The sequence below is a fragment of the Parambassis ranga genome, chromosome 6 (genome assembly GCF_900634625.1).
Source record: "Parambassis ranga chromosome 6, fParRan2.1, whole genome shotgun sequence".
Lineage (NCBI taxonomy): Eukaryota > Metazoa > Chordata > Actinopteri > Ambassidae > Parambassis > Parambassis ranga.
Genome location: NC_041027.1, coordinates 15955129 through 15978854, shown reverse-complemented (window position 1 = coordinate 15978854; position 23726 = coordinate 15955129). Strand labels below are relative to the sequence as shown.

Sequence of the window (23726 nt, the reverse complement as noted above, 5' to 3'; positions counted from 1 at the left end):
AGTGTTTCCTAAAAGGAGCAAAACGTGTGGAGGCGGACTGATCTGCCAACACATCCACAACACACAGTGCAAGTGAAATAAATGAAACCACAGGACAGCCCAGTCTTCATCAGACAGAATATCCTCTTCATTATAATTTAAAAAGACGCCATTTTAGTTTAATTAAAAGGCTCCGTCAAATTATAAACCTGTTAACTATTGCTAATCATACAAATTTAGTTATAGAGATTGTGTTTGTTAAATGTGATGGTTGAGGACCTGTTTTCATGTGTCCAGGTCGTGTTAGAAGAAAACCCACAAAGACCCGACACTCTAAGTCACAAGACTCCTCTTCTTCACTCTCCTTCTCCTTCTCCCTCCCGCTGCATCTCCGCTCAGAGTCTCCTTTCGTCCTGCCTCTCCTTACGACTGCTCCTTCAACAAGTGAGTCTACCTATCATTACAAGTGAAAGGTTCAGAATTTCCTGTGCTGGTCACACCTATCCAGTGTGGCACTCTGTCATGGTAGCAGCTGACAGATTTCATCTCCTCCTTGTGCCTTCTGTTGTTCAGCTGCTCTTCACTGCTGTTCTTTATTTTTCATCTTTTCTAATTAACATCCAGCCTGAGTTGATTTCATGCTGCTGTGGATCTGCTCTGGTTTCCTGCAGCAGTTAAATCTGTAGCTCAGCATGTCACTATCCAAAATAAGATAACACAAACTCAAACCAGATGATAAACAGCAGCGGGGAGTCTGATGCCCAGTCATGCATATAAAGAGCAAACTCTATCAGGTTTGGACTGGACATTGGATTAAAAAATATGCTTAATAATAACTAAATATTTCTCGCCTTACTCAAGACATATATCATTCATTCATTTTCAGACTTTTTTTATCAACACGTCAGTTCAATCAGGAGGCACCAACTAATAGAACATACAAACTTATTCGATGTACAATAGAATGTCCTTTGGCGCACAGACCCCAATGTGACATCAGAAGGGGGAAGAAAGGGAGGTGAAGCCGACAAAGATACATTCCGCCCGGTGTCTAGACCTGGTAGTGGTGGAGAGGAGCCGGGTGAAGGAGAGGATCAGAAGTTGACCATTTACACTAATTCACAGGCACGCCACTGAACCTGCTGATCTCCGCTGTTTTCAGAATCAGTTTGATAAAGTGACTCTATAAACTGAGAACAGGATTTATTGAACTCCTTCTCTCTCTGTCACACACACACACACACACACACACACACACACTATTCTCCAGTCCCAGTCTGTGATTAGGTGTTTTCAGGAGGACAGCTCATATCTCATCTTTACAGGGCTCTGCTTTATACTGTATACGGCAAACACACACACACACACAGAGCCCAGCACAGACTGTAACCATAACTGGCTGTTTGATTAAAGGACCAGGAATTGAAGTAACTGGCATGTGTGTGTGTGTGTGTGTGTGTCAGTTCATATCCAAAAACTGAACATAATGTTTTGTAACTTAACTAAAACAGTTTTATTTGCACGCCTTACCTTCAGAGAAACAGTCTTTGTTGGGCCTTCCCCACCTGATGTGTATGTATTTGGTTGTAGCTGTTGAAAGATCAGATGTCTCCGTCTTCTTCTCTGTGGCTTAACTGAGACAATGCTGGTCAGACATGAAACAGTAATTAAAAAGGTGGAGTACATTTTAAACTTGGTTCTTTCTGGTTTCTAACCTGAATCCAGTGAAAACACCAAACACAGGTAGAAACAGGATTACTGGCTGCAGGCCCTCTGCATCCTTTTTAGGCTGAAGAAATAAATGTAAAAAAAAATCTGAATAAAACATGAGTGAACACTTAAATGTTCAAAAACCTCATTCATGGAGTTCCTTTATTTATTTATAAAAAAAATAAATAAAAGTTATAGTAAAACAACTGCTGCTTTCTCATCTGATGATGTATTGATAATGATCAGGTTTATTAATTAATCACTGCTGATAGTCCTGCTTTTCAGTTGATTCACCCATCAGACCCATCACTGACTATAGCGCCACCACCTCTTTACCCTGCTCCTCGTCTTCCTCCTCTCCTCTTAATCTTATTTTTCTCTCATAGTTCACTTCGGGATGATAAATTATCCTGACCGACTTTCTATTTTTCTGAATAATATTAGCGATCACCAGTTTATAAATGTGCTACACAACACCCAGACACACACAAACGCTCACACAGACAGTAACACACGTAATTTAGTGAATAATTTCACAGCAGGTTTGCTCATTACAACAAGACCAGACTGGATATCAGTGATTAGACATGCACCGCTCACACACACACTCACTCAGTGCAGTGTATTTTAGTTTATTAATAATTGAAGACTTAAGTTTAAAAAAAGAAAGCTGATATATGACAAACTTTTTACCTCTACTCCTCCTCCTTTTCATCCCTTCACCTTCTTCCTCTTCATCCTTTTCTTCCTCTTCCTCATCATGTGTCTTTCTTTTACTGTGTCTGGGCATCTGTGTTTGTGTGTGTTGTGTTTGTCTCTGTTGTCTTGTAACTACAGTCTCTCACTATGTTTACCTCCTTTTGTCCCTTTTGTTGTCCAGATCAATGAATTTACATATTGATCAGACCTGGTCAGGATTTGTTGTCATGGTAACTTGTTTTGGTTCCATGATACATGTTACAGTAGCTGTTCCTTCACATATCTGAATCATATGTGAAGTCCCATTTTGTTTGAGCTCAGAGTTCAAACATGTGGCTGTCAGTCATCAAAGATTTTTGGTGGCATATTATTTTGGTATATCTCAGTTTCTGCTGATGGTGATAGCTGTGTTTCCATGGCAACCACGCTTTTATCTTCTGTGATTGGTTGGCCAGTGTGAAACAGTCTATCCTGACTTTAACTTGATGGATAAACTGGATAATCCCAATCCAACAGAAGGAGAAGGAGAGGTAAAAACAAAAAGGTAAACAAATAATGAGGAATAAAGAGGAAGTGAGAAAATTAAACCAAGAGACTTCAAATGAAACAGAGCTACCTACTTCCGTGAGAGTGTGTGTGTGTGGCTATAAATTATTCTGACAAAGCTGCGCCTCTCCCTCACAAACACACACAGTTAATCTCCATTCAGATGCAGATGACGCTTCCTTTTTTATCCTGACTGAAAATGGGTGAGAGACATTAAAACATCAGGAGTAAAGAGAGAGAGAGAGAAGATGAAAGGCTTCTCTTCTCTCATGATGCTGTTCGCTCAAATCAGGCAGAATTTTTGTGGTTGTCACAGTAACAACATACCTGTCAGTCAGCTGCTTTTAGATGGTGTGTGTGTGGGTTTTTCCATGTTGGTCTTATGTTACAATGACTTCATGCAGATCATTTGCCCCTCAGAAACATTACTAATGTTCAGTCATCTTGGTAATGAACAGGTATAAACCCTAAATAATGTATGACTGACTTGTCCTCATTCACATGAGCCTCTTTTGAATGACCTCACAAATGGGACATTGCAGTGCCCAGCCACTCAGAGAGAGACTGATGGTTCATTCTGCTGCTTTAGGTCATTATCCTGAATATCTCATCTGCTAATAATACTTAACATATTTCCAACATGTCTTGGACGTGTTATTTTTTATTGGTCTTGTTGTATTGTCCCTCGTGGTTGTAATTTGGGTCCATGTTCACACTGTTCAGGCGGTGAGAGAAAAAAGAGCTTGGTTGGTTTGTGGGACTCCAAAGACAGGTACCGGCGGGTAAACTAGGATGTGGCTTCAGCCAAGGCAAAAAAACCCAGGTACAATGCCATGTAGAATGCCTTCTGGGCCTCGGGAAGATTCTGGCAAGAACAAAATAGTTCTTAAAAGAACAGTGTATAGAGCTGTTCTATAAGAAAGGTAACTTTAAATGACTTCTGTTATGATCTGGCGCTATATAGTTAATATAATGAAATAAAAGTGACGGGCCACCCTCATAATATAATGGTAGGGGAAACACTGGAGATGTCAGGGCCCCCGGTCTGCAGTCACTGGCAGTCTTGGCACCGATACTAAACAAGATGTCTTCCATAGCACCGGTATCCTTTCCTGCAACAGGCTCAGGTTGAAGATGTGATGCGAGACAGCTGGGGTGCACAGGACTTCAGGACGGATGTGATCCGGGCCTGCAGCCTTGCCTTGGTGGACTCTCTCCAGCTGTCTCCCAACTGTTTTGGGCGTCTGGCTCTGGATGTCTGTAAAGCACCTAGAGAGATTTCTTATTGTTAAAGAGGCTATAAAATGAAATTGATGTTCACACTGAGGAGCGTTGACGTCCACTGCCATGCATGTTAAAAAAGAATTCAGACCCTCAAACAAAATGGTGGACAGTAAATATAATGCATGCTGAATGAAATGGCAGTCAGATAAGGAACCCCTAAAACAGAAATGAAAAGCCTTCTTATTGCTGGAGGGAGTGTGAAGGGTTAACATTGATCAGTCATAACTGCAGATGCTGCAGATCCACACACACTCTGCAGTGTGTGTTGCATTTAAATGTGATGCTAATTCAATTTGTCAGCAGCGAAGAAGAGCAGCAGAGAGGAGGAGAAGATGATCTGTCATTCACTGTCTGAGACAGAAAACACACAAACGCTGTTTAAAACTCAACCGAGCTGATTGCTGTCATCTGAACTGCAGCAGCACTGAGCAGGTCTGTCAGACCTGAAGTCAGGCGGAGGGCTTCACAGCAGTCAGTGCACAACATGCGGAACCTTTTCTGTGTTGTTGCTGTTATTGGTATCACTATTGTCTGAGGTACATTAATTAATGTGGTTAAATAACTGAAGTGATGATTTCATGCTGTAGATGGAGCTGTCTGTGGACGGGCAGTGCTACAGACACACAGGTGTGAAGACATATGGCCTCTGATTCTGCCCAATCGACGGCGAAGAGGCGCGTGGCTAAGACCTGTGATCAGCTGCAAGTCAGATCCATCTCCTCCCACACAGGTATATTCAAGTTATACTCTTTCAATACTAAAGGGATCATGAGGTCCTCTGTGGGGACGGGTGGCAGGACCGGGTCAGACACATGAAGGAGCAGCTGCTGTGTCTCCATAGAATAGAATAATACAGTACAGCTACATTTAACCTTAACAATTAAAAAAAAAAAGAATAAAAGCACAAATCAGGCAAAGATAATAAACCAAAGTCTAATTAAATACTAAAAAATACTAAAATTATACAGTTTATATAGGCACAAAATAATGCAATGCAATATATGTAATATCAACAAAATGTGCTCAAAATAGGCACGCAATCATTAGCAGTACACTTGCAGCAGAGTCTGATGGAACTGCAGCAGGGAGGACTGCTGAGGAAAAACTGGAGCAGGTTGAACTAAATGAGGAGTAGCAGGTAAAACGTGAGACGCTCACTCTGAAGAGGGATCGGAGGCATCCGGATGTTTGTCCACAATTACACGGTTACACCAGGTTCCTCACTGTGTCTGCAACGCCTCAGTGTTTTGGTAACCGCAGGTCACAGTATGATCATAGTAGAAGCTCAGTACACTGAGACATCCACGATGCTCCTGTCTGAAAGAGCAAGAGGCAGGTGGTACAAAGACAGCGAGACAAGGAGAAGGACAGACAGAGGCAGAGACGCTCAAGGAGCCCCTCTCTCTGCTATAGCAGTGTGTATTCAGACCTGTTCCCTCTCTGCTTAGCATTGACAGGTGGCCTGTCCGACCTTTCCATGTGAGTCTGGCTGTCCAGTTTTAACTTCTTTGTTTTTTCTCTTTCAGCTGATAAAAGAAGTTCATCCCTCCTTTCATTCCTCACGGTTATCCTCTGGATCGATTCACCTGACCGACTGCAGACATGGTAAGACAGAGCCTTAGAGCTGCTTGCGCTACAGCTGTTTTGACTCTATACTGTCGCAGACACACTCGTACCTTCATGAAACTGACATGGTCACAAGTGTCCAGGAAAGGTAGTAGTTTGTCTCGCTCGTAGGCTTTTGTTTGTAGGATTTCTGAGGCTGCTGTGTCTAATAACATGTTTTCTATTTAATATATTTCATGATAATATTGGCTGATGTGGTTATGAATAAAGGCCGGCGATGCAGCTTTAAGGCTCAGTGCACACTCCCGCAACTGAAATCAGTTTTTAAAATATGATCACTGTTTGGCACAACACCGGCTTACGCCAATCTCGAATTTGGGCCGGTTGGATGGGAAAAATTATTTTGACACTTCTCTGTCACTTCTCTAATTAGGGCCCGAGCACGAAACGTGCGAGAACCCTATTGAAATGCAAAAGTTTATTATTATTATACTTGATTATTCTTCTGTATTGCGCATTTGACCCCTCAAAAACTCCCCAAATTTGGCACAAACGCACAGGAAATAGATGTTTTTGTAGATGGTTCTCCCTCATACTTCATCCTATGTGGATGAAACTTTACAGTCATGCTGAACATCTGACTCTGCACGCATTCATATGCTGATAAGCTACAGTCACTGTGCCACCTACTGGCCGGAGGACCATGTGTGTTTTGGTGCAGTTTTCTGCCCTGCAGACCACAGCTCGTGCCAGTACCAGTGGAGGGAGGACATGGGACGATAGGGGAGGCGGCGGCTGCGGGTCCCGCGGTCCGCAAGCAGTGCGAGGGCACGTCATCGCTGCTTGCAGCTTTAATCTTCTTGCATTCATTCTCCATTAATCTTACAGTGCAGCCCCTACATCGCAGTAGATTAGAGGTTCTATCATCTGGGGTACACATGTTTAAAGTGGTTGGACCCACGAGTCGTCTTTTCTGACTGGAATGGTAAATTTAAATATAGCAACAGAATCAGTGGTGATGGAGAGCAGGAAGAGGCCAGGTGGAGCCAAAAAGGCCAGATTACAGAAAAGAAAGGTGTGGGAGGAAGATGCTGCCAAAAGTGTGAACTTCACAGACATGATTTTCAGAGGACTGAGCCCAGTTGCAGCTGGTAAAGAGAGATATGAGGAACATTCTGTATTGTCACTGTTTGCAATGTCAACTTAGCATAGTTTATTTTGTAGAGCCCAACACGCACCATTAATCACAAATATCCAGTTTTAAGCTGAAAAAATAAACTGAATTTAGCAGTATGATATATTAAATCTTTTTTCTGTTAACTTACCAACATACCTGAACTTATACCCAGTAAAGAGGCATTGTGGAGCTAGCTGCTGTTTCATTTATATAAATTCCTCCTCCATGGAATAAGCGGGCTGGTTTGGGCAAGAAACGCCCAGGGTGAAGACGTGGCCCAGTCTGGCCCTAGTCAAACATCTCCATCAGCTTCAATAGAAACTAAAAGATGATTCTAGATTAATTTGGACTGTTACATAAAAGGGTTAGGTTAGGCTAACTGATTATTGATGCATTCTGACATCACAGTCACATGACCATGTGCCTGCTGTCACAAGATCTTATCTTCTCAGAGAGAATCAAACTTAGCCAGAGGAACTCTGTTCATTTGTCACATGTCATCCCTTTATCGTTGGAGTCTTCTGTCTGAATGTTCTTTATTAGTATAAACCCCATGATTCTGTAGACCTATTCTTTCTGGAAGGTAAGCGAAGGATAGGTGGAGGGAAGGTGTCTTATGGAGAAGCTTTACTGTTCAGGACAAAGAGAAGGTCAGATGACAACATACAGGTGAGTCAAATCTATTGTTTAGCCTTCTTTTAGCAGAAGCTATGGGACAGCAAATAAAAAAATTAACCTTATTTTGTATTTTGGGACTTTGGATCTGATTGATTTAGATCAGGTCTCCTTCTGCAGTCTGACGCTTACTTGCATGTGTGTGTGAGTTGCAGTGTGTAGATGTGTCTGTGCACAAAGGGGAGGAAGAGGAAGAAGGCAGGAAAGACAAACGCCCTGTCGCCTCCACTCCTGTCCCTGGATCACCATGGTAACTGTTTCCCTGTCGCATGCAAACACGTTCACATTCACACATTATTGATTTAGATATTTGAATTTTGGACATATTTCAGCAGCAGAGCGGGTTTTTGATCATTTCTACTGTTTCTGTTTTCGAGTAACATTCAGCAACCAGTCTCCCTCAGTGGTGTTTCCATGACAACCGTGAGAGGAGATGCAGATGTTTGATTGTTCAATTTGTGGTAAAATATGTGAACACGGTTAAAATCAGTTTCTGGCTGTCCTTGTGAAACAGTCGGTCACACCTCATCGTTTGATTCAGCGTGTACTAGAGTTTCCCACAATGCACCTGTCCCTACTTTTCTGTCTCAGAGGTCACTGAGGAGGTTCAGTGTGGACCATGCTGCTGATGACACATGATGCGGTTCTATTGATCCTTTTCATGGATTCTCAGATTGTGATTCTGTGTTTGCCAAGGTGTGTGGTGTGGACCGGAGACGACAGGGTCTTCTTCTTCAATCCCACAATCCATCTCTCTGTTTGGGAGAGACCTGGGGAATTGATTGGACACGACATTAGCCACATCATTGATGACCCACCACACAAGAGAAAGAAGACAACACCTAATGGTCTGTGATTTCACCTCCATGATATGATCAAAAGGAACATGTATCTCAGCCCTGTGTAACAGTTTCTTTGTGAACAGACAGCAGCTGTCAGTCATCTGGACTCTATGGTGATGAAGATGAAGATGATGACCAGGAACACAGCTCCAAAAGGAACAAGTGAGTCAAAATAACTGATCATGTGCATGATGTTACAGAAGTCACTGCACCCATTGAGTGGCAAACAGCCTGTTGAGAGGGAACAAGAAATCTGAGATCTGGTTTTATACACTGCTGAAATAAAATAGAATAGAAACAAGTGAAACATCAGACACATTAAATGAATTGTGTTTTACACCATGCTGAGGTTGCAACATGGCTGAGTGAGGCGAGAGTGTTTCAGCGGGGAAGTGACGTCTATTTTGGTTAAAGATTTGGATTTGCCAGTGTCATCATCACTAAGTGAGATGCTGTTCACATTCATTCTCTCTCTCTGTCTAGAACAGAGGATTCGCTGTCACATGTTCCTCCAGAAGAAGTTAAGCTCCTCCCACAAGAGCTTCGGATTTCTCATTTTAGAGAAATGTTGCTGGAGAGAGGGGTAACACTCACATTTACATAAGCACACAAACACAAATTTAAAAGGAGCTTCTACAAACACAATGAACTTTATGGAGGAAGGAGGGCGGCCCCTCCTACATTGCAAAGACACGCATGATAGGTTTATGGATTGGTCATACCATACCAAGTTCTATGAATCAATAAAGAACCATTTTGATTGATCTTATACTGACTTTTCTAATCGGACATTTTCAAACAGTATGTATGCTGCATTACTGCAATATAAAGTGTGTTTATTGTCTGATATCCAGTAAATATTGTGTACATCTCTGGCTTACCTCAGGTGTCTGCATTCTCTACCTGGGAGAAGGAACTTCACAAGATGGTGTTTGACCCTCGATACCTACTGCTAACTTCAGACCAGAGAAAACAGGTTGAAACGTTTGAGTTTCATTCACTGGTGTGTGTACACAACACAGCATCTTGCTCAATTGATGATGTCACATTAACATCAGTGTTATCTCTGTGTGTGTGCAGGTATTTGATCAGTTTGTGAAGAGCAGGGTGAAGGACGAGTACAAAGAAAAGAAGAATAAACTTCAAAAAGCCAGAGAAGAGTTCAAACAGTTGCTGGAGGAGGCAAAAATCACAAGCAGGTATCCATAATTCATAATTCAGTACCACACTCTTAATTATTCAGCCGTGTTCCTGTAAAATCCGACCTGAGTCCACCTCCTCACCTGGAAGTGTTTATCGACTGGTCACTTCACTGAAGCACTGACAGCTGCAGTAGAGACTGAACAACTGTCATGTGCTCAGTCTGAACCTTCATCAGCAGGACAGACTCACATTTCTCTTTTTTTCTCGGCAGGTCAACTTTTAAGAAATTCTGCGCTCAATACTCTGGTGACCACCGCTTCACCGCCCTCAACAGGAAGAAGGAGCAGGAACTTATCTTCTACCATCGTATCACATCTTTAAAGAAAAGAGACAAAGAAAACAGAGCTAGACTGAGAAAAATGAGATGAAATCTCATAAAACCACCCAGGACTTTTACAGAACTAATCCAGGTCCTCAAAAACACTCAAACTAATTCATTAATGAATCCTGGTTCTGTAGGAGAAACTGGACCACAACCAGAAAGACCCGAGGGGTTCTCCTGGTCCTGGACTTTGAGTCAGTTTCCGGGTCAGGACAAACAAACAGCACCATCATATGGATGCAGTGGTGAACTAAGGTAAAAGAAACTGAGCCAAGTTGAATTGGACTGAAGAAAAACTCAAAAAGATGAAGTATGTGTGCATCTGTCTGTCACCAAACCGATCAATCAGCTCATGAACTTTTGCTTCAGACTAACACTGTGATTTACAGAGGCTAACAGGATAAACACAAGCAGAAACATTAACCAACGAAGCTAAATTAAAACCCATTACAACCCTCAGCCAAGAGTCTGCTGCTGCCATGAGGCAGGTATGAAAGACGTCAGGTGACGCTCTTTGATTAGCTGCATTCTGACAGTTTATTAACCCCCTGCACTTCTGTCCTCATTCTTAGGCTTTATACCAATATTAGGGGCAGCAGTGGCTCAGTGGTAGAGCAGGGTTGTCCAATAACCAGAAGGTTGGTGGTTTGATCCCAACTCTCTAAGCCATTGTTGTGTGTCCTTGGGCAAGACACTTTACCTGCACTGCCTTCAGTGTACTCACTGGTGTGGCGCGCCTTGCTGGTCATTGTATGACACTGCTTGGCAGCAGCCTTAAACAATTTTCCTCTGGGATTATTAAAGTATCTAAAATAAAATAAAAATGAAAAATACAATATCCACACATTTACTGTATTTAGGGTGCCAGAAGAAGAAGGGGTGTGTCAGAGGCAGTATGCCTCAAGTCCTCGCATGTTCTCCTACACTGAGTCACATTTAAGTATGCCAGCAGCCTTTTCTGGGTTTTCTGACCCACAATGTAGCACCAACCAGGAGTCTAAGTTTAGATAGGCATGTTATAAGGCCATAGATTTTATGGACTTATACTATATGGCTGATCAAAGTACTGTTACCGGAGGAACTGGAAATATATTTCTTAAAAAATGATCTGATTGGCCCAGTCATCTGAGAGACATCCTATTACCCCACCCAAGCACCCCTCCACCACACCGTCTTCACATCTGTTCTGTGCAAACCAGATCAATCTGAACACACTAAGCCTGAACCCCCTCCATCCACCTGTGTTTTATATAAACATGTTTTCTGGATGATGTTGCTGACAAAATATTTCTAATGTGATGTAAGCCGTTAGGACATACTCTGTCCTGTTGTTCTGAAAGGTGTTTGTGTTCTGATGTTTCATTAGACAGTGTCTGTGTTGAAATGATCTGGCTGTTAGTCATGATGTGTATTAAAGATTTTAGTGTCTGAACACAGGGGCTCACATGGTTGTTGTTATTTGTTGTTATGGGGGGGGGGGGGGGGGGGTAGTACATAATCATGTAGTAAATAAAGGAAAAAATGTATCATATTTATCCATCACCAGAGTTACGTCCCTTTCCTTCTTTCAGAATGTAATCAGAGTGATCGGCCGCCCATTGCTCTGTGTCTGTTGCTATGACAACTTGAGACCGGGACAGAGGAAAACAATTATGGGTTGTTAGGGTTAGGTTGACACACAAAGCAGTATCTAAGTATTCAAAACTGGAAACGCAGCTTGTTCCGAGATCCTGGATAGTAACGATCAGAACCTTGTCACACATTCTATGCTCCTCTACTCACAGTACAAATGTGGGATCACTAAAACTGTCTATTTAATTTATTTATTTAATTCTATTTAATTATAATTAGCTGTTCAGAAATTGTTTTTCTGTATGTGTATCCTCTGCGGCCTGATTGGTTAGTCAGCTGAGACATTGCTCTTCCTAAATACAAATTCAGCTTTTAACTTCTCATTTGTATTCACACACACACACACAGTTACTATATTAGTGAGGGTCCTGCCTGCCACAAACAGCATCTCTGCCTTGTCATGTTTACTAATTGTTGCTTCTTTCACTGTCAGCCAATTTGTAGATGTCACACATTCATCACTTCAGAATTTATACACACACTGTACAGTTTCACAATTCAACATTCCACATTTTACTTTGAATGGCAGATTGTGCTTTCAGTGCTTCACACAGTCATTCAAAGGTATGACTGTAGCTTTCTTCTGTGCACACCTGATGACACTGAGACACTACCACCTCCAGACTTCTGTCTTTTCTGCAGCTGAAAGTTCAGACTAGTGTTTTCCTCCTAGGGAAGAATGCTGAAAAGACAAATACTGCTACTGAGATGAGAGGCGATGATGGCAAATATCCAGCAGAGGGAGACAAAGCTGTGATAGGTCAGCTCTCCATCACACTGTGGGATGCTGGGAGGAGGAGGTGACGCCAGCAGAGGCTGCAGAGATGCTAACAGCACCGACACACACAAATATACTGGGACAGGAGGTTACAGCTAACTGCTAAAATAGACAATCAGAGGCAGAGAGACAGACAGACACTGAGAAAGAGAGAGGAAGAGAGGCAGACAGGTGGAGGGAGACTGGCACACTGAGCTGCAGTGAAACTAAATGCTGTTAGCATGCTATGGAGAGGAGGCTAATCCACTGACAGACACACAACAATGCAGTGTCCGAGGCTTCCTATTGGACGGTGAGTGATTTATGTGTGCATGTTCAGTTAGGCCACAGCTATCACTGTGTGTGTGTTTATAGCATGATGTGCATTTATCATGTACTCAGATGCTCACCTGCATCCAACACGTGATGAGTGTCAAACTAAAATACAAGAACTACTGATGCTACTGATACTGTAGCATCAATCTGAATGACTGAAATGAAAACCTGTAACTTCATCCTGTGTGTTTGTGTGTGGACAGGTGTAGATGTAGTCAAACTTGAGGTTAACAGACAGGTCACTGGGGGGGTGGAGCCTGCAGGTTGTGGTGGTGATGTCAAAGCGAGGCGTAGGAGGACGGGGGAAGGGGGAGCGACCAGACGCCATGGCAACCCTTCAAGCAGCCAATGAGGAGCTTAGAGCCAAACTGACAGACATCCAAATTGAACTACAACAAGAAAAGAGCAAGGTAAATGACAACAATTCCCAGAGTACCAACATCAACATCGCCACTAATGTAGTACTAACCCGGACCTCTCTGTTCCAGGTCAGCCGTCTGGAGAGGGAGAAGAGTCAAGAACTAAAGGCGGAACATCACCGAGCAACAGTAGCTGTAACAGAACTGAAGACAAAACTCCATGAGGAGAAACAGAAGGAGCTGGCGGTTACTAGGGAGACATTACTGCGGCAACATGAAATGGAACTTATGAGGGTCATAAAGATCAAAGATGGAGAAATTCAACGTCTAAACGGACTGGTGCTAACACTGAGGGACACATCCACAGACAAGGTTACCCACAAGTTCATCCACCATTTTATACCTCTGTTCATCTATTCATCAATCAATCTATACACCATCAATTGTCCTGAGAAATAACTTTAAATGGAGGAGTAAAGCTGAGACTCTGTCCTTTCATTCCTTAGGTGAGGAGTGCCCTGCTGACAGAGGTGGAGGAGGCGAGAAGAAGCTGGGAGGCAGAACGTTGCCGCTTCCAGCAGGAGGTTCAGGAGCTGCGAGGAGCAAAGAAGACCACAGAAGAGGCGCTGACATCCGCTCAGCAAGCCTGTCAGGCCCGAGCAGCTGAGCTCCGATCAGCTCATCACCAACACCAGGAGGAGCTAAACAAGACAAAGAGGGATTGTGAGCGGGAGATCCGTAGGCTGGTATGTGACAGAAATGCTCTTCAGTGATGTCAGAAACCAAAGTGACAGAACCTGAGGAAACATTTTGGCCTGAAAGTTCTATGTAAAAGAATCAGCTTCAATCAAGCAGAATACATTTTCACATAAATCAGTTAAATGTGTGTGTGTGTGTGTGTGTGTGTGTGTTTATAAGACAAACATAAGACACAGAATAAAACTGAATGACAGCCTGGTACCACACAGCTCAGCAGGAGAAGAAACAGTAAGAGACAAGGACAGACTGGTACAGACACAACACACACACACTGGACAAAGAAATAAGCAGCCTATATGTGAGTAATTGGATGTTGATCAGGCTGGTTCTGGTTCTCTGTGCGTCTCTGTGAATCAGAAAGTTCTGAGACTTTAAGTTCAGCCCCCTTCAGGTAAATGTAACCTTTGCAACAAACAAACCTAAACATTTGCCATGTCACCAGTAAATACAAAACAATCCCATGTGTCTCTCTGTAACCTGCCTCTAATCTGCTTGTCTTTTACCTGTCTGTCTCCAACCTGCATGTCTCTAACCTGTCTCTAACCTGCCTGGGTCTTAACCATCTCTAACCTGCCTGTCTCTAATCTGCTTGTCTCCAACCTGTCTCTGACCTGTATGCAGATGGATGAGATAAAGCTGAAGGACAGAGCTGTCAGTGTTTTGGATAAAGCCTTAGGGCTGCAAGCTGGACATGCCCACCGCCTGCAGCTGCAGACTCAGGCTGCAGAGCAGCAAATTGCAGCCCTGAGAGATGCACACAGGGCGGGACTAATCCACCCTACCTCTAGCCCCAACCCTAACAACGCTCCTAACATTGTAAGCTCCGCCTCCTTCTGCATGGTCAAAGTGCATTAAAAAAATAAAAACCAAACATGTCATAGTCTTAGGGAGCCCCTAGAAGCTTGTGGACAGTAGTGTTTCTTTCCTAATGATTTTTCATATCGTGTGACCACAGAAAGTGGCTAAGCTTATAGCACACCATATCCTGCATGATGGTAAACTAGCTCACAGCTGGATATGCTGTTCTAAAAATAAACCTGTACAAAACTACTATGATACTAAATGAATCAAAAGATAACCCCACCTTTTGGGGGCACTGTTCACTGTTTTCATGTTATCTCATATAAGACCACCTCTACTTCCAGGTCATCATATGACAGCAAACACTGCTTGATATATATCCAGAACCATTGTTCCAATCTGGACTGCCCTGCTTTAAGTCAATGTGGAGCTGCAGCTTTTTGAACCCTTTCTCTGACAGAAAGTGTTCTGTCATGTGGTCAGTTAGTCCATCCTGTTAACTCCTTAGAGCGCACATTATAATAATGTTATAAAACTCTATAATAATAAATAATCTATGGACAGGTTCAATGTCATAAAGTGTTGTGAGGGCTGGACGGGCACTGTGTGTTTGATGAGAGTGGTGTAGCTGTACCCACATCATTACTCTGAGAAAGAGTTCATTGTGTCAGATCGTCTAACAGACGACTCTTCTGACAGAAACATCAACCTTACCGAGCCAATGTGCGTTTGTTGTTTATGTTGGTTATGTTGTTTATCTCTTATTGCTGTTTTTGCTTTGTACACAGTGTCAGGAAGACCGTGATACTCGGAGGTTTCAGCTGAAGATCGCTGAGCTCAGTGCCGTTGTCAGGAAGTTAGAGGATCGAAACTCTCTGCTATCTGAAGAACGCAATGAATTGGTAAGACACACAAGCACACACACACTCCACCAATCCAGGCTTTCTGTGATATAATTATAATTATAATAATAATTGACATTATTGACTTTATGCAGGAATAAAATATCAGAGATATTGAAAATATACAAATAAGACCAGAAAGGCAGGATGAAAATTTAAAAAGGTATTCGCTTTAAATATGTTTGGAATGTTTTAACATCCAGTCTCACTCTGAAAGATGGTCTTGGTGGTGTTACCAACATACAGAATGTCTGCAGAAGGCACTCTGTGCATCATTAAAAAAAGAATCACTGCAATGTCCAAACTGTCTCTGGTTAATTGAGGCAACTGGACTCAAGGAAGACGACGTTTCACTACTCCCCCAGCCGAGCTGAAGAAGACACTTGGGGAGTGGTGAAAAAAAATCCTTGAGTCCAGTTGCAATAACCCTTTTGCACCACCCTCAATAGTTGACAAACGCCCGTCAAAGGCATACCCAAATTAAACTACAAGCTGTTTGTGAGCCCTTAGGAGTATGTGCAAAAGCTTGGTCTCATTGTGAAGGTAACACTCTGAAATTTTTATTTTAGCTGTGTGATTTACTGCAATTGCAAATGGTTAACAGTGAGAGAAGTCTAAACACAGAGAAATAAAAAGATTTTGTAGCTCGCCTAAATTTTTTTTGTAAAAAAAGGCTGCTTGACAACTGGAACATGGTGATGTTGATTAGATGACAATATAGTGACACAGGCTGAAGTCTTACCTATTCCCAGTTAAAAGTAGATAGTAATTGGACAAGAAATGACCATTTGGGACAGGTTTTTCTGTAGGTATTCCCAGGCGCTCTCCAAAAAGTGCCATTTGGAGTCTCCAAATGGACACTTTGGCACCAAAGTGCATAACTCTGGAATGCTTCAACATACAGACATCAATGAGAGCTCTAATGAAAGGTGCCACTTAGAGGAACCTCATTCCATATTCAGATTCACTATTAGTATGATTGAAATAATGTTAGTGAAGCAAAAACACATTGAATGCTCATTATTCTACTGAAACTGAAATTGTGCATCAAAAGAAAAGACTCAGAACAAGAGATATGGTCAAAAACAACACCTTTATCTAAACAAATACCCAAACTACTTACAGCAAACTGTTTACATGTTTACAATTCCACAGGTTTCACAGCCACATGTTGTTCTCAGCATGCCACTGTTACAGTCACGGGCTGCTGCAAAGCACAGCTAGAAAGCTTGATGGGTGTCTTACTGTCACCAGAGATGTAGACTGGCTTGTGATGTTGTACACTGGGAGTAGGTGGCTGCTCTGGCTCTGGTGCTTGGCTCCCACTCTGTATCTGAATCAGTTTGCCTAAAATGCAAAAAATAAGGTTTTCATTCACAGAACAACTGTATCTGCATTCATTGTTCACCTCACAAATCAATAGTAAAAGTGCACACCACACAGGTAAACAAAATAGAACAGTGTTTGCCTAAAATGCAAAAAATATATATAAAACAAAATAACTATAGACATATGTATGTCTGTATGTATATATCAGATATTCATTCACAGAACAACTGTATCTGTATTCATTGTTCACCTCACAAATCAGTCCTCCACAACTACTTGTAGAGGAATAGTAAAAGCGCACACCTCCCCCATACACGTGTAAACAAAACAAAGGACACAACACTGTATTCACTAATTCTTCGAAATGTCTACATTCTGTTTATAAAACTGCAACATGTATAAAAGTTACACTTACTTGTCAAGGACTATATCTCCTCCTTCAATGAACATATCTTCTTCCACCGAGTCAACACATAACACATAACTTTCTGCGTCCGACACGTCCTCGTCAGAAAAGTTGCTTTTCCTTATTGTAAACTCATCGATAACTTCTTCAATGGTGTAATTCTTCTTTTCTGTGTGTTTCGTCATCTCTCTGGTCGCTAGAAACACCAAAATATGTAGCTATACGCTCACTCTCACTGTTACGCACGTACGCACGGACAGCCGGCATCCATTGTTCATGTTTACGCTTAGGTGTGTAGCCCACCCTCCTTCCACAACCCCTTCATGTGGGACATCCCCGTGACGGAAATCTTATTGGCTATACGTCCATTGCATCAGATTCAGCGTCAAATATAATGGGCTGAAAATACAAGCGTAAGAGTGGGGGGAGGTGCTTCGCTCGATATAGTCGCTCATTGGATTCTTTTGGCTAGGGACAGGCCCTCGATCCTTTTGTATGGTCAAACGAGCTGTCAATCAATAGAGTAGGGAAGTGGCTTTCCAACGAGGTGTAGGTTGTCAACAAAGAGCACAAAATGGCTGCGCCCAGACGGAGATATTGCAGTGAAACATGAACCGTCCCGTCCTCGGGCCGCATGTATACAAAAGGTTGTTAAACTCTTCGACATTAAAGCAGCTCATCAGTGAAAGAGCAGCACTGTTAATGGCTGATAAAGGCTAAGCTGCTCCTCACCAGGTTTGGTTCACACCATCATTTTTTGTGGTTATTATGGTTTTTCATGATCCTGCCAACTCTGACTTCAGGCTCAACAGACCTCACTAGCCAGCTAATCTTACTTTGGGGTACAACTTGGATGTTGCTTTTGTCTTCTTCACCCACATCACCTGACACAATGACTGCATTTCTATGTTTTCTTAAACATGATCTGTATTTGATGTACATATTATTCATGTTCTGCAGCTGAGGCGCCTGAGGGAGGCAGAGAGTCAGTTTTTTCCTCTTCTAGACAAAAACAAACGTCTGAGCAGGAAAAACGAAGACTTAGCTCTTGCACTGCGCCGCCTTGACAACAAGCTCCGCTTTGTCACCCAGGAGAACGTGGAGATGGTAACTATGGTAACCTGACTCCAACAACACACCAATAAACATAACCTGTGCTTCAGTTCTGGAGTTGCATCCTTCAAAGGTCTCCTTTGAAGGACCTCTGCATCACTGCAGCACAACAAAGCAGCCACATTGTGAAAGCTCTTTCAAATGTGAGATGCACCAACTTCTTCCCAAACCTACGTAGGGCAGAAGGTGTACATCCATCAAAAGATGCAGTGCTTGAAATTACAGATGTTTTCATGCTCATTTAAAGAAAAAAGATGGCAGTGTGTTTTTATGAAAGATAAATCATAAATACTGTAGAAGTTGGATCTGAAACAATGTGTACAACAAAATTCTGCAGACTTTAAGAGTCTCCACGTGCAGACCAAGGATCAGCCATTATAGATCAGGACAGATTCACACAGAATGGGAGTTTTAGTTGAACTCTGCTCATTCTCAGATCAGTTTTTTTCCAGACAGACAATGTGATTCACAGTGCAACAGAACAGATAAGCCTGTGCCTCCTCTGTGCTCTGTTGTCTCTGAAATGTCATTACATTTCTGAATGGATTTGACTGATGAGAACTGATAGATAAACAGTGTATCGCAGATTATTTGAATTTCCAAAAGGAAAGAGAAACCAATGTTTTCCCCAACAGTTAATGCTATCAGGTGTTACTATGTTAGCAGCAGTATTTCTTTTGGTCCACAGAGAAGGCCAAGTTCATTAAATGATCTGGATCGCAGCCATTCAACCAGTTACCATGGTTACAGCCAAGATGCAAGGGAGATGGAGTTCCTTCAGTTACAAGTTCTAGAGCAGCAACACATAATCGACGATCTGTCCAAGGTACAACAACTACTACTGTTTATCTTAGTGCTATTTACATGTTGTAAACAAAGGTGTCCAAGGAGGTATCACTCTGTTAATATTGCTACCATACAACACTGCTCATATTATGTTTTATTACTACACTCATTGTGTTTTCAGGCTCTGGAGACAGCTGGTTATGTGAAGAATGTCATAGTAAGTACTGCCTGACACAACTACTAGCTCTGTAGTGCACGTAATGATGTGAAAGAAGACTGATGGGTATATGGTGTTTTCTTCCAGGAGAGAGACATGTTGCTGAGATACAGGCGGCAGGAGTCAGTGAGGAGGAAACGTACATTCAGAGCCTGCAGGGTGAGACTGATTACTCTCTCTGGTCATTGTACTGTCCAGTTACTCATAGTAATAGAAGCAATATAACTTGTAGCCCAGTAACAGGAGACACAATTACTGGGGTACTTGAAGCAGTAACTCAAATTTGCCTGTGACTTGCACAAATAAATAGAACAAAAAGGTTTTCTCTGGTCCCACACTGAACAGCTAAACAACAGTGTTGTATATATAAGATTAAGAAGTAATTTACATCTTACAGCACTTTGTCTAATGCACTGGACATTCTGTAACCAGCACACTTAGCACATCATGGTGGTTTTTCACTGATGTCCATCCAACTAAAAGTATAATGATTTACCAAGATTCATCACGTGATGCCACTTTCTGACCAAAATGAATAAACTAGTGAGTAAAACAACCGATAATACATGTGACCTGCACCTTATACATGAACTCAGAGTGGGTCGGGTGGACTGCATGGCGTGTGTGTTTATGTTCAGGTCATAGAGACGTTTTACGGTTATGATGAGGAGGCATCGGTGGACTCTGATGGATCGTCTTTATCCTTTCACACTGACCGAACTCCAGATACTGAACCAGATGAGGTACACATGCACAGAAAACACAAGTGAGTTAGGGGTTTGAACTTTGTTGTTGGTGATCTGACAGTGTTTTGTTTTAGGCATGTGTGCGTGAGGAGGCAGAGCTTCGATACCGTCAGTTGACTCAGGAGTATCAGGCACTGCAGCGAGCGTATGCTCTGCTGGCAGAGACCAGTGGAGGAAACTATGATGCTGAGAAGGAGATTAAGGTGACAACACCTTAGGACAATTTGGCTGCAGAGTGGGTTCCATTCCCTGAAAGCACTAACGGGTTGGTGGTTCTGTGTTCTTCATGTGTTAAAGACCAGAGAACAGCTGCTGTCTGAAATCGGCCGGTTTCAAACCAGAGTCACAGATCTGGAGTCAGCACTAAAACAACAAGGACTGGTGAGTTACACAGACATCCCATAGAGCACTCATGGTTTCCAACAAGTATACATGCCAAACTAATTGAGGGAACAGCCAGTGAGCAACTTAATACACATCTATCTATCCATCTAATTGATCCATAGTCCAGCGAGATCATCTGCATTCTGATTGGTTCCAGGTTAGATTCCTGGAGAAAAGCCGTGTCTTCATGCTGATCAAAGGACCAATGAGAGCCAGACAGAGGTAGAACAAACTATAGAACATAGAACAGGGCGACCATTCATGTTCCATCAAGAGTCAAATAAGAACTGACAAATGCCCACAGGTGGTGGTGATGCTGCAGGTATAGTACAATTAAAAATCTATGACCACAAACCAATGACACTGTGCTAGTTGAGGAGGGAGGAGCTTATCAGTGACATCACCTGCTCAAGTAGTTGGAGGTTTCCACCTTTTACATGCTAACTATTGGCTCTTTGGAACATGACTGAACACGTCTGTTAAATGATAGAACACAGAACATAGAGAGTAGAACACAGAACAGGTCTGGTAGAAATTTGAGCTGCAAATGAAACTGCTGACACTCCCTGTGTGTCTCTGTCTGCGTTTCTCTTGGTCTGTCTCTTTCTCAGGATGTGAAGTGGGTGGAAGAGAAGCAGGCCTTGTATCAGAGGAACCAGGAGCTTGTGGAGAAGGTGAATGCTTCAATTATGTACAATTATCATTGAAATTATATAAAACACTTTAAATGATGAAAAAGAAATGCAGATATGGGGTTTGGCTCAGAATACACCACCTGTGGTGTGACTGCTTTTTTGAGTGTGGATGTTATACATGTTTCAGGTGAGGCAGATGGAAGGTGAAGAGATGCGGCTGAAGAATGACATCCAGGATGCCAAAGATCAGAATGAGCTTCTGGAGTTTAGAATTTTAGAGTTGGAGGTAAAAAAAACCCATCAGACATCAAAAACAAGTCACAATGGTGACCTAACACGTTTTTATGAAAACACTGTTTACTGTTTAGGAGAGGGAACGACGCTCACCTGCCATCAACTTCCAACATCTCCATTTTCCAGAAGGCCTCAGTCCTCTGCAGATCTACTGTGAGGCAGAGGGAGTGACTGTGAGTAACACCTGAACATATCTGACCACAGCTGACTATACTTGAACACACCTGACCACAGTTGACTATACCTGAACACACCTGACCACAGTTGACTATACCTGAACACACCTGACCACAGCTGACTATACCTGAACACACCTGACCACAGCTGATTATACCTGACCACAGCTGAACACACCTGACCACACCTGACCACAGCTGAACACACCTGATTATACCTGACCACATCTGAACACACCTGATTATACCTGACCACAGCTGACCACACCTGACCACAGCTGATTATACCTGACCACACCTGACCACAGTTGACTATACCTGAACACACCTGACCACAGTTGACTATACCTGAACACACCTGACCACAGCTGATTATACCTGACCTCACCTGACCACAGTTGACTATACCTGAACACACCTGACCACAGCTGATTATACCTGACCACAGCTGACCACACCTGACCACAGCTGAACACACCTGATTATACCTGACCACAGCTGACCACAGCTGAACACAGCTGACCACAGCTGACCACAGCTGAACACACCTGATTATACCTGACCACAGCTGAACACAGCTGACCACAGCTGACCAAAGCTGTATAATGAGTCTGATGTGACCCTGTTCTACAGGACATTGTGATAGGTGAGCTGATGAAGAAGCTGGACATTCTTGGGGATAACGCCGTAAGTGTATGTTGAATTTATTTTGTACATGTGTCTGTGATGTCATCCATTCTGTTTAAATGTTGATGTGTTTATTGATACACATATGTTTGTCTTATTGAACATCATAGATACATACAATAATGACAGCTGCTGTGTTGAGATAGTGTTCACATGTTGTGCTGATGTGTCCACATATCTTCTACATGCTGTTGTCATGTTTTTCTTTAGAATCTGTCCAATGAGGAGCAGGTGGTGGTGATCCATGCCAGGACGGTGCTTACTCTGGCAGAAAAGGTGACACATACACAAAAACTAAGCTTACATGTTTGTGTCTGTGTATATATACCCACCTGTCCATCTACCTGTCTGTCACCCTGGACAGTGGCTGGAGTCCATTGAAATGACAAAATCAGCTCTGCAGCAGAAGATGTTGGACATTGAGAGTGAGAAGGTAAAAACAAAAAAACTCTGTGTGTGAGGTTTTAGCATGGACGGAAGTAGCGCATCCCTACCAATAATTTGATCCCCTTAACAGATTCTCACGAATGTCAAAAGCAAATCTACACACCTGGTGTGAGGGGTTCTCCATCCCATGAAGGTCTAAGACTTTATTGTTGCTCTCTAGGATCTGTTTAGTAAACAGAAAGGATACCTGGATGAAGAACTGGACTACAGGAAGCAGTCAATGGATCAAGCCCATAAGGTCAGTGAGCAGCTGCACACCCAAGTAAAAGACCAGAGACTGTGGAAAGAGAACCAGACTCCATCAAACTTCCTGACATTTTTATGATTCCTGTCTGACCTGTCTGAGTAAAGGTCATCATTCAGACATACTCAGGAAGTTTAACTAACTGCTGTCTTACTTCAAAATTGCTGCAGAGGATCCTGGAGCTGGAGGCCATGTTGTTTGAAGCTCTACAGCAGGAGGAGAAGTCGAGGTTGGAGGGATTTAAGACGGAGGAGGGCCAATTGTCTGAGATGTTGACAGAGGATGAGAGGGAGGAGCTAAGAAGAGCCATGGACCAATGGAAACGATCTCTGATGTGTGAGCTGAGAGAGAGAGATGCCCAGATCCTCCGAGACAGGATGGAACTACTGCAGCTCTCACAACAGGTAAACAAGTCAACAACAGCTAAACAATAGGACAGCAGGTAAATGTGTAAATAACAACAAGCCTGTGTCATGCCATCTAAGAAGTGCCTGTGTGTTTGCAGAGAAACAAAGAGCTGGAAGAATTTATAGAAGCACAGAAGCGACAGATCAAAGAGCTTGAGGAGAAGGTAAACTTGAAAATACACACTACAACACATAAGCTGTAGAAATCTGACTGCTGAGCTCCACTGATTCTCAACTTTTTTTCTCTATTTTCAGTTTCTGTTTCTGTTCTTATTCTTCTCGCTGGCCTTCATCCTCTGGTCCTAA

General features: G+C 42.6%; 2 protein-coding genes and 1 long non-coding RNA gene across 4 annotated transcripts; all 3 read left to right on the top strand.

The window, feature by feature from the left end:
* Positions 1–7528: 7528 nt before the first annotated feature.
* On the top strand, positions 7529–9014 carry LOC114437788 (uncharacterized). Its single transcript, XR_003670937.1, has 5 exons — positions 7529–7630; positions 7792–7886; positions 8333–8484; positions 8562–8640; positions 8962–9014. It is a non-coding gene; the product is annotated as an uncharacterized LOC114437788 (long non-coding RNA).
* Positions 9015–9369: 355 nt separating this feature from the next.
* Positions 9370–10453, top strand: tcerg1l (transcription elongation regulator 1 like). Its single transcript, XM_028408633.1, has 3 exons — positions 9370–9454; positions 9559–9677; positions 9893–10453. The coding sequence occupies exons 1-3, from the start codon at positions 9404–9406 to the stop codon at positions 10047–10049; spliced, it is 327 nt and encodes a 108-aa protein (XP_028264434.1). The 5' UTR covers positions 9370–9403; the 3' UTR covers positions 10050–10453.
* Positions 10454–13003: 2550 nt separating this feature from the next.
* jakmip3 (Janus kinase and microtubule interacting protein 3) lies at positions 13004–23726 on the top strand. Of its 2 annotated transcripts, none has more exons than XM_028407998.1 (22): positions 13004–13138; positions 13217–13459; positions 13594–13833; positions 14468–14662; positions 15436–15549; positions 18245–18400; positions 19086–19223; positions 19365–19400; positions 19488–19559; positions 20039–20143; positions 20221–20349; positions 20444–20527; positions 21142–21204; positions 21353–21451; positions 21534–21632; positions 22269–22328; positions 22533–22598; positions 22687–22755; positions 22930–23007; positions 23184–23417; positions 23519–23584; positions 23676–23726. In XM_028407998.1, the coding sequence occupies exons 1-22, from the start codon at positions 13004–13006 to the stop codon at positions 23724–23726; spliced, it is 2532 nt and encodes an 843-aa protein (XP_028263799.1). The 2 variants fall into 2 exon arrangements, with proteins under 2 accessions (XP_028263799.1, XP_028263798.1); XM_028407997.1 differs by having other exon boundaries at positions 14468–14692; positions 22269–22322.

Bases quoted from the DNA above. Each gene is read 5' to 3' on its own strand.
- jakmip3 (XM_028407997.1), top strand. From the start codon at position 13,004: ATGTCAAAGCGAGGCGTAGGAGGACGGGGGAAGGGGGAGCGACCAGAC. The intron at 14,693-15,435 runs GTGCATTAAAAA...CTTTGTACACAG, and splicing joins CCTCCTTCTGCATGGTCAAA to TGTCAGGAAGACCGTGATAC. The intron at 21,633-22,268 runs GTGAGTAACACC...CCTGTTCTACAG, and splicing joins GTGAGGCAGAGGGAGTGACT to GACATTGTGATAGGTGAGCT.
- tcerg1l (XM_028408633.1), top strand. From the start codon at position 9,404: ATGGTGTTTGACCCTCGATACCTACTGCTAACTTCAGACCAGAGAAAA. The intron at 9,455-9,558 runs GTTGAAACGTTT...GTGTGTGTGCAG, and splicing joins CTTCAGACCAGAGAAAACAG to GTATTTGATCAGTTTGTGAA. The intron at 9,678-9,892 runs GTATCCATAATT...TTTTCTCGGCAG, and splicing joins GAGGCAAAAATCACAAGCAG to GTCAACTTTTAAGAAATTCT.